Source organism: Micropterus dolomieu, linkage group LG11 (assembly GCF_021292245.1).
Source record: "Micropterus dolomieu isolate WLL.071019.BEF.003 ecotype Adirondacks linkage group LG11, ASM2129224v1, whole genome shotgun sequence".
In the NCBI taxonomy this organism is placed as follows: Eukaryota; Metazoa; Chordata; class Actinopteri; order Centrarchiformes; family Centrarchidae; genus Micropterus; species Micropterus dolomieu.
In genome coordinates this window covers 10,074,817-10,085,759 of record NC_060160.1, presented here as the reverse complement: position 1 = coordinate 10,085,759, position 10,943 = coordinate 10,074,817, and the positions used below count along the sequence as shown (strand labels likewise).

At 38.9% G+C, this 10,943-nt stretch overlaps 1 protein-coding gene across 1 annotated transcript; it reads left to right on the top strand.

The window, feature by feature from the left end:
• Positions 1-623: 623 nt before the first annotated feature.
• On the top strand, positions 624-10,801 carry pls1 (plastin 1 (I isoform)). The gene is made up of 15 exons (XM_046063293.1): positions 624-636; positions 1,832-1,992; positions 2,077-2,206; positions 3,396-3,528; positions 4,089-4,170; positions 4,733-4,898; positions 6,736-6,878; positions 6,977-7,072; positions 7,322-7,517; positions 7,911-7,989; positions 9,334-9,448; positions 9,557-9,690; positions 9,830-9,953; positions 10,047-10,180; positions 10,300-10,801. Exons 1-15 carry the CDS (start codon positions 624-626, stop codon positions 10,436-10,438), a joined length of 1,845 nt encoding a protein of 614 aa, XP_045919249.1. The 3' UTR covers positions 10,439-10,801.
• Positions 10,802-10,943: the final 142 nt, after the last annotated feature.

Genomic DNA, 10,943 nt, shown 5'->3' with positions numbered 1-10,943 from the left:
AATAGCCTACTAATTAAAATGATTTATTTTCGAGTGACAAGCTTCGCGTTTACAGGACTATCCTACAAAGAGCATCCAAAGGAAAGTTACATCACTTCTAAAAGGTAAGGAACTCCCTGTAGAAATACTTTTACGTGTTTCTGTTGGACTCTTGTTGTGTTGCTAGCTAGAAATAGTCCTGAGGTGTTTTGACTCTGTGTCAGATGGTGTGTAACGTTATTGTATTACGCCGTTTGTCAGAGTTACTGTTTTCCTGGCTTGTCATGGTGCTCTCACTCATCCCCTCTTTCTCTCTGTGGATGGAAACAGCTCTCACGCACTCTGTATTCACTCGCTGTTGTCTTTGGTTTTGGACACAGTGTATAGGCTGCTCTTTGCTGAAGGATTTGCTCTCATTTGCATTCTTGTGTTGTGGCTAGTAAGTGCAAGTACAGTGAGCTTCTTCATCTCAGATGCTGTTGTATGTGTTAGTGACATTGCTTACTCTTTCTCTGTCTCTCTGCTCAGTGACCACTGTTTTTGTCAATAATACCAGCTGATATATCAGCTGATTTATTTATTTCCCATACAGCTGTGGAGTAGCTGACTTTGGGTGGACCTACATTAAAATATGCGAGGCCAACATGATGCAGATATGTTTGACCGCTGCTATAGCTCTGTTATAAAGTATAGCCTGCAACACATCTTTTTGTTAAAGGGTTCCCAGTGTTTTGTGTACTATTGCTCTTTAGGGCTATGTGAGGACTGCAACCTGTCATATTTGTTATAATTTATTGCCCCCCAAAACGCCTGGAGGATTTTTATCAGAACTTCCTGAATTTTTATCTACTCTGGTTTTAAATTATGAATTAATTAAGAATTGTTCTTTGTGGCGATTTTAATATTCATGTTGATGACCCCACCAATGTTAATGCAACTGACTTTTTAAATATGGCCACTTCTTTTAACTTCAAACAACATGTCAAAGGGCAAACACATAACCGTGGTCATACACTGGACTTGGTTTTTACCCTGGGTGTCAGCATTTCCTCGGTGGAATTAGTGGACATGACAATATCTGACCACAGATGTATTGTTTTTAGCTGCGATTCGCCTGTTACTCATGTCGCCTCACCAAGCTCCGTGTGTTCTCGCATCTTTAATGAATAAAGTGTTTCAAAGTTTTGCGCATTCTTTCAGAGCCAAAGCCAACACCTGTCTGATTCCAACACCAACAATCTGGTCGATCACTTCAATCATATCTGCTTGTTGTCACTAAATATTACTACTTACTCCTCTAAAGGTTAGGCCTACGTCTAAAGCTAGTAAGCAACCCTGGATAAATGACAGCATTCGCAGCCTAAAAAGGGAATGCAGGAAAGCAGAGCGCAGATGGAAAAATCCAGTCTCCAAGTCCATTACCTCAGTCTGAAGGATTTATTAATTAACTACAATGTTAAGGATGCGAGAACACATTATTTTTCTGAACCTTTGTTAGTGCTGAAAATGCAAAAACTTGTAAAGCAGATGGTTTCAACATATGAGAAGAAGTTTACAAAGTTTACAATTTGGGTTTAAATAAACTCAACTCAACACAATAAAACTAAAATATGAATCTTTATTCTCCCTATAATCATTACCAAATTACTTTCCTGAGAAAATATTAGAAAATTATTAGGAAAGATCTGTTTATGAATTAGCCTACCAGACTTGTGTTTGTCTTTGCTTTGCTTTTCATCTGTGCAATATTTACTTTAAATATTGGGCTCATTCGTTTCAGATTAATATCTGTGAAGCAGATTAATTAATTACATCTGTGTGTGCATTCCTTTGTGTGTCTATTTGTGTTTAGATATTGATAACAGTGGCTATGTGAGTGACTTTGAGCTCCAGGAGCTGTTCAGAGAGGCGAGTTTCTCCCTGCCGGGGTACAAGGTGCGAGAGATCATGGAGGCCTTCATCGCTGGAGACACCAACAAGGACGAGAAGATCAGCTTTGAGGAGTTTGTTTCTGTGAGTTCTGATACAGATTGTGAGCAAATGTGTGAATTTACTCATCCAGCCACACAACAAGTAACACAGTCTGTCCATGTTCAGATCTATCAAGAGCTGAAGAGCAAAGAGTTCAGTGAGACGTTTAGGAAAACCATCACAAGGAGAGATGGGATTCGCTCCTTCGGGGGATTGTCAGGAATCTCCAGCGAGGGAACGCAGCACTCCTACTCTGGTGCGAGAGAGTATGCATTGTTTGTGTGTGTTTATGTGTGTGTGTCAGTTTCATAATTACTGTATCTCTGACTGACACTCATGTGAGCCTCTTTATGAGTAACATTCAATTACATTCAAGTAACAGAATTAAGCATCCAGTAATCTTGAAAAACCCAGAAAACACTCTTCTTTTCTGTTACGATGGTATTTCCAGTTGCACCTCTTTTTCTTGGTCCAAATAAATATTGTGGCAGATGTTAGATCATGTACTCATAAGACCCATCAGACTATAGGAAATTCACAGCACCTGCAACTTCTGAAACAGGTTTAAAATCTTTTTTGTTGTGCAGAGGCAAGGAATCTTTTTCATCCAGATGGGGAAAAACCTTCAGAACAGTGCCATGTGTGGTTTTTCAAAGGTTGCCCGGTATTTACTTTTAGAAAAATCAGGGGCTGGCTCTGTGAATCGAATGTATTGGTAACACATGAGAGGCGCAAAATGGTGCCAATTTATGATCGGATAAATGTTCAATTTAATTATGTACATTAGAAGGTTAATGATATCATGTTCATTAAGGCTGCATAACACTTTACTTTAAATCCCCCTATTTAGCTTCTGTAAGCAGTACACATTAATAAATGGTTTATAACACTATAATCTAACTGTAAGCAGATGTAAGTGTTAATCTATTACTCCTCCTGTGGGTACCCATAAGTGGAGGCTGGTATATTAGCTAATAATGTAGTAAAACGTTGTTGTAATAACCTAAAATGTGTCTTCACAGGAGAAGTTGTAATTGCTGACAAACAATGTACCATTTATTATGTTTGTGGAAGTTAAAGTAAAGTATCTTCTATAACTAACTATTATTTTTATCATCAGTTAATCTGACAATTATAATTAACTGATTAATTGTTTTGTCTATTAAACTTCAAAAAACATCGACATATGTCCATCACAATTTGCTAGAGCCCATGGTCATGTCTTCATAGTGTCATTTGCCATGGATTTTCAAATTACTATCATATAAAACTAAGAAAAGCAGCAAATTCCTTCAGTGGAGAAGCTGGAATCAAAGACCGTTTGGCATTTTTGCTTTTAAAATGGTGATTAATCAATCATCAGAACAGTTGCTGTTTAATTTTTTATATGCAACCAAGCAACTAATTGTTTTAGCTATGACACATACTGATGTGTGTGTGTTTAGATGAGGAGAAGGTAGCATTTGTCCACTGGATCAACAAAGCCTTGGCGAAAGATCCAGACTGCCAACACCTGCTGCCCATGAACCCTGACGATGAAAGCCTCTTCACCTCTGTCCGCGATGGCATCCTGTTATGGTAACACACTTGTACTCATGCACACAGGCATGCAAATAAGTGCAATCACATCCATACAGTGTGTTTCATAAGTCTGACTAGCAAGTTAACAAGAAGGTTTTGTCTGATTTCTGACAGCATACATTGTTACCTTAAGTACCCTTTCTCTGTATATGTTATTGATTACAATAATTCTTTGCAAAAGATTACACCTCAAATGTGAGTTTTTGACTGATAAATGGGTTGAATCAAACCCACAGTACCTGCAAATGTAAATGATTATTCTGACACATGGAATGTCAATGAGAGCAAAGATTTTTTTTGTCTTTTCTGTGGCAACAAAGGTTAAGGCAGGAATACTGTCATTCTATTTTATTATAGTTTTTATAGTGGTTCACTCCTCCTCCTTGTTCACTTTCACTCCCAGTGAGTTTTTCACTGCATGGTGAACAGAGTACATCTTACAGAGACTGTTGCAGTAAGGAATCTGATGTTACACACACTGAAGTGGCATTAGACATTTTGCTCACTCACTCACTCACTCAGTTTTCCACAAGCTCACACTACTTGTTCTCTTTCAGCAAAATGATCAACCTGTCTCAGCCTGACACGATTGACGAAAGAGTTATCAACACCAAGAAACTTTCCACCTTCAAAATGACAGTGAGTAGTAGCTTTTCACCAGTTTAGTAAATTCATAACACCCAGTCACTGCAAATGCTAAGACATTTCGCATGCATTGTAATCCTTACAGGAATAGGCTACATGTAATGAGATGTAGAAGGCTAGAAGCACCAAATTTGTAATAGTTATGCTCATCTGTTTTCTTGCCAAGATTTAGATGAGAAGATTGAAAGCTACCTCTCTCATAGCAGCCTGTTAGCTTAGTGTAGCATAAAGACTGGAAACAGAGGGAAACAGCTAGCCTAGGTCTGTCCAAAGGTAATAAAATGTGCTCACCAGCAGCTCTAAACCTCACAAAATAACACATTAGTGTACAGTCTGGGGTTGTATATGAGTTATGTGCTTTCATCTTCTAAAAGGAGCTAGATTAGAGTGCTGCATTTGATTTCTAATAAGTTATCTATTATTTGGAGGAGTCATTTTTTGTTTTTGCTGAGATAGTACAGCAACATAAGTTTTAACCATGCTGTTGTTTGGCTATTAAACCCCTGACTGTGAGCAAAAATTAACACGTTGATACCCAATTAATTTCCATTTGTAGGAGAATCTGGTCCTGGCTCTGAACTCAGCCTCAGCAATCGGCTGTACGGTGGTGAGCATTGATGCCCATGATCTGATGGCTGGGAAACCCCATCTGGTCCTCGGACTGCTCTGGCAGATTATCAAGGTTGGCCTCTTTGCTGACATAGAAATCAGCAGGAACGAAGGTCAGAGTGCGCGCGCGCACACACACACACACACACATTAACTTTCCAGATACACCATTAACCTAGTTCTAAATATTAATGTCATGAGTTTGAGGTTAAGGCTGAAACAACACAAGAGTCATTGACAAAAATCTCTATTCAAGCTCCACTTACTCGGTTGTTAGAGAGCTTTTAATCGTATCACTTCATCAGATCTCAGGAAATTTTCATATATCCGAGCACTTCTAGGACTTCTAGTGTAAATGAACTTTGAGTAGAAATCCTTTTGTCAACTGCTGTTTCCAAAGTCAAGAGTGAACTTTGGAGCTCAACAGAAGCGAGATTAAATTACCACTTTCTGTAAGTGTTCCAGCATGAAATAGTGGTACAGTAGTAATAAAAGTAATGATGCAATGTTTTTTTGTTTTTGTTTTCACTGTCATCAGGCAATAAAGGCTCAAATTCTATTGCTTCATGTCATTTCATCCCCTTTCTTCCCTTGCATCACCAAGATGCTTTCTGGTGCAGTGGTGAAAAAAGACAATCTAACCCTCAACCCCTTAGGAGATAGTGTGTTAGATAGATATGTGTGGAATGACTGCAGGGATAGAAAGGATCATGTCAGGGTCTACTGTAGGCGTGAAAGGGTGTGTTTGATAATGAGATATCGCTGTGTTGTAAGAATTAAACAAAATATTAATTATTAGATTCGTTGCTTGTCTCACTGTTTTATTTTATGCTGTACAATTCAGCAAAAAAAAGGTTCAGATTTAAAGCATTTTTACCTTATCAAGTGGAACAAAATGTGAGCAAACATGATAATTAGTATTTTAGATAGGAACCACTTTAGATAGGAACCAGTGTCTTTTGTTCACACCACTGATGTTTTGTGTTTTTCTACTTTTCATACAATCGAAGCCCTTTTTGCTCAGTCTTCACATTATATTTACATTTACTCATTTGGCAGATGCTTTTATCTAAAGCGACATTCATTTGAGGAACAACATGCAAGTATCAGTAAAGTAAGAGATCTATAAGTGACAATAGATACTAGTAAGAGCAGCAATAAATAATAATAATAATCTTTATGTGTAGAGCACATCTCAAAACAATGTTAAAAAGTACTTTCACAAGAGCAAAGAAAATAAAACACAGCAAACAAAATAAGATACACGGTAAAAGCAGAAAGAAGGTTATGAAATTAAAGTATAGTTAAAAGAAAAAAAGATAATTAAAATCAACTGAAATCAGGAAAGGCTCTTCTATAAAAGTATGTTTTAAGAATGGACTAAAAGGAGTTCACTGAGTCAGCTTCCCTGATTTCCTCAGACAGGCTGTTCTAGGGCCTCGGAGCCTTGACTGCCAACCTCTGTCCCCTTTAGTTTTCAGTCGAGACACTGGAACGGACAAAAGACTTCTGCCCGTGGATCTCTCTAGAAATACTAGTAAGAGCTATTAGCGCGTCAATGGGACATTAACCTTGGCACTCCCGTTATGAAGCTGACAGTGATAGTGACAGCTGACAGTGATAGTGATTTTCCTTCCTACACATGCAGTATGAATGCTCAAATTTAGAATAGGAAGACAGAATGCCATTCACCATTTGGTCTGTCAGAATTTCCCCCAAAATTTGAACATGTCACACCTTCCTGACAAAGGCAAGATGGCCGAAAATGTTTGACAAATAACATATGGAGTACAGGAGAAGATTTGTGCCATGTGTTTTACTTGTGATTAACTCGTTTTGAAGCGCATGCTGTTCTGCACCTTGCTGTGTGTTTGTTTTTAACAAAGAAGATGTCTGAGTTTAAAAAAGATTAAAGAAATACTTTTAATACTTTTAAATGTGTGTATCTAGGTCTGATTGGCCTTCTGACAGAAGGGGAGCATCTGGACCATCTGATGTCCCTCTCCCCTGAGGAGCTGCTGCTCCGCTGGGTCAACCATCATCTAAAAAACGCAGGAACAAAGACCATTTGCAATTTTAGTGAAGATATTAAGGTCCCCTTCAGAACAAACACACACACACACACACACACTCACACAAACAATTACAAGAACACATGAGTGTAACCCTTTCTTGTACTGTACCACTGTAGGACTCACGAGCCTACTTCTACCTGTTGGACCAGATTGCTCTTCAAGGAGAGCACGACTACAAAATGATTGTCAAAATTGACATGAGCGGCCTCAATGTGAGTCAGTTTATAAAGTTTTTAAATCACAGTGAGAAACTGATAATGGAAATTGTCAGAGGTGAAGGTAATAATTGTGAACCAGAAGCTCCTAAATGTGATAGGTTGGGTGTTAAAGTATTTAAGGATAATTGTTCGTTTTGATGTTATTAATATTAAACAATGACCTTCTTATTGGATTCTGGCATGAATATGTCTGTAGTATCTGTACCGTGCATATACATTTGTCTGTTTTATGCTTATATGAAGGAGCCTGATTTGGACCAAAGAGCTGAGCTGATGCTGCAACAGGCGGCCCGGCTGGACTGTAGACAGTTTGTTTCTCCTCATGACGTCACGTCTGGAAACAGTAAACTCAACTTGGCCTTTGTGGCCAACCTGTTCAACATGCATCCTGCTCTGCAGAGGGCTCACAGCAACGGCGTAGAGACTACACAGATAGAGGGTGAGATACAGACACAGCTCACTGAATAAAAATATTTTGTCCAACATGGTTCAGCTGCATCAATCATCACATGGTCTTGAGGCTGCTCATTGCTTCTCTGTCAAGCCAAAACTAAAATTCTGTCATAAAATGCTGACATGTACCCACTCAGTCCAAAGTGTGTACCAGAATGTGAACGTACTGTACAGGTGATGCTAGACACAGAGGGGACATAGCCCAATAAAAAGTACAAGACAATAAATGTTTCAGGCAAGTTATGGCAGCCATAAATACATATTTACTGTATGTAAATTATGGCTGAACATAAAAACATTTCTTACAGGAGACAGCAACTGTATAGGAACAGCTGGTAGAGAACATGATGGTATTTAAAATGTCTTTATGTCTTTCCAGCTGAGTCCAATGAAGAGAAAACATTTCGAAACTGGATGAACTCTCTGGGCGTCTCTCCATATGTCAACCACCTGTACTGGTATGCTATCAGTTACACATCAATGTGGTTAACCTTATCAAGGAATGGGAATGGACCCTTAACAGTCCTACAGTTACCAGTTTATACCCAAGGGCTTCCCAGTATAACCAGTAATGAGGATAGTAGGACACTTGTCATCTTGGCAACATGGAATTGGCTTTGATTTAGTTTAACACTTTCCTTAAATTTATTTTTATTTTGTTTTTTATATATATTGACTTATGTTTTACTTGCTCTTGTGAGTTTATTCAGTGTTTTATTTGTGCTTGTGCACTTTCTAAATTTGTTTCTGAAAGATGCCATATAAATAAAGTTAAAATTATTATAATAGTAGCAGTGGATTATTATGCTGGTGGACGTTGAACAGGGTTATAGGAGAAATAGCAATATTAATACTTCATTTTTGGTTCATACATTTTCCACATTTGTCCATCAGTTTATTCAAAGTTCTTCTCTGTACTCCTTTGTCCCTTCAGTGTACCGTTTTTATTACTTTATTTAATTTATTACTGAATTAATTTTTTCACTCAAGGGCACCTCGGTAGTGCACCGAAGGTGAACTGGCACTGTTCCAGCTAGCAGTCTGCCTCCATATCAACCTCTAGTCCCCAACCAGCCACCCTCTGGTCCCCAAGCCAAGTCCGTATGGACTGAATTACTGCCACTGAGAACCTAGAATCTTCCAGTTTATAATAAGTTCCATGAACAAGGCTATAGCCAGGATTTAAAAAAAATACTGTGGTCATGAGTCCATGTGAATCCTACAATGATTTATTTATTTGTTGGTCAAAGAGTAATCGAATGTTAACATACTGAGTCTAAAATATTCTGGACTTTAAAATATCCACACAGTGTTAACAAGAACAACACCTTAACAAGAATCCCAGTTTTAAGCGCACAAATATAAAAATAAGGTAGCTCTTTGAAGTTTATCAAAAAGCCAGAAGTAGTTCTAACTTAGTTCATTCGAATTAGTGATACTGACCCAAAGTTGTGGATGCACAAATGTTCTTTCCTATTTCTTTTTTAAATCTATGTATTTGTATGCTCTCCTGTAACAAAAAAATTACAACTCTTTTTGCAGCAATACCTTTCTAGTTTTTCCGGCCATTCAGAGTGCTATAATCAAATTCACCCCGTTCTCACACATTCATACACTGATGAAGAGAGGCTAAGGTGCCAGTTGTCCACCTTCTGATAAGTAGATGACCGTTCTGAGCCACAGTCACTCCATGAGGCCCCTGGTCATCGATTACAGTTGCCTTTGTTGTTGTAATCCTGAGTACATGTAATCTAACTCTGCAGAGCTCCTGAGAGACTTTCTCTGTGTTTTGTCTCCTACAGTGACCTGTGTGATGGTTTGGTGATCCTGCAGCTTTATGAGAAGGTCAATGTGCCTGTGAACTGGAAGAGAATCAACAACCCTCCTTATCCTGTCCTGGGGGCCAATATGAAGAAGGTGTGAATGCTATGTACACACATTAAAGAAACAGAAAGCTGGTGAGCACAAAACATTTTGATGGGAACGTGAAAGGAATGTAATATTGTTTTTCTTCACGTGTCCTAGCTAGAGAACTGTAACTATGCAGTGGAGCTGGGCAGGGATGTAGCTCACTTCTCTCTGGTCGGCATTGGAGGAGAGAACTTGAATGACGGGAGTCCAATGCACACCCTGGCGCTGCTCTGGCAGCTGATGAGGAGGTACACACACCGTCCAAGGCTGTGTGACATGTTACTTCCTATTGTATCTTGTACAAGACAGACTGGCCATTTTGAATCGATTTTAGTGGTTCCTTTCAGTGTACAGTTTCAGTTATGTGTCCTGCTTGTTATCCTTCAGGTACACAGTGCTTGTTTTGTCAGATTTGGGTGATGGAGAGAAGGTGGGAGATCAGATCATCCTCAACTGGGTCAACACCACCTTGAGCCAGAAACGCAAGGACACACAGATCAGCAGCTTCAAGGTGTGTGTGTATGCATGTGCATGTAAGAGAATGTGAGTGCATGGTGTATTTGAGTAAAAGAGGCTGAATTTGCATTTGACCCTTTTTCTGCAGGACAAACTGATCAGCACGAGCCTGCCAGTGATTGACGTGATCGATGCCATCGCTCCTGGTACAGTCAAATGGGACATGGTGAAGAGAGTAGAGAGGGGAGTGCTGAAGCATGCCGATAAACTCAGCAACGCTAAGTAAAAGTCTCAACTTTTTTATTCCACCTTCCCTCGTCTTTGTATTTGTGACCAGATCATCATCTCCTAACTCTCTCTCTCTCTCTCTCTCTTTCTCTCTCTCCCTGTTCCTCTCCCAGGTATGCGATCTCATTGGCTCGCAAGATTGGAGCTCGTGTCTACGCGCTGCCTGACGATTTGGTGGATGTGAATCCCAAGATGGTGCTGACCCTGTTTGCCAGCCTCATGGGCCATGGTTTGAAAAAGGCCAACCGCTGAAAAAGACATGAACAAACCATCTGGAAACCAACCACCAATATGCGTTTTGTTTCTATGCATTTTTTTGTCTTTTTGTTCCATCTTTTTCTTATTAATGTAATTTCTTTTCTTTGACTTTTAACCTTGCTCCAAACAGAGCAAGACAATCTGTCAGTATTTGTTATTCTTTCATGATAACAACTTGAGCCTACCTAAAGTTGGAAATCTTTTCTCATCAGTGAAGCCACTGCATTTGTTTGTTTGCTCAGATATTATAGAACAAGCTCCTAATTGCTCTTTGCTATATTATATTTAATAGGACATTACATTTATTTAATCCTTCTGCTAAGTGAACAATAAAGGAAAACAGCAGAAGAAATGCATAATCATACACACACATCTATCCTACATGTCTGTAAATGTTGTGCATTGAATATTGCTTTTTCATTATTAAAAAATAATCTACTAGATGTACTTAACAGCCTTGTATGTGTGTGTTGTCTTTTGATACAAATTCTTTCAGCAC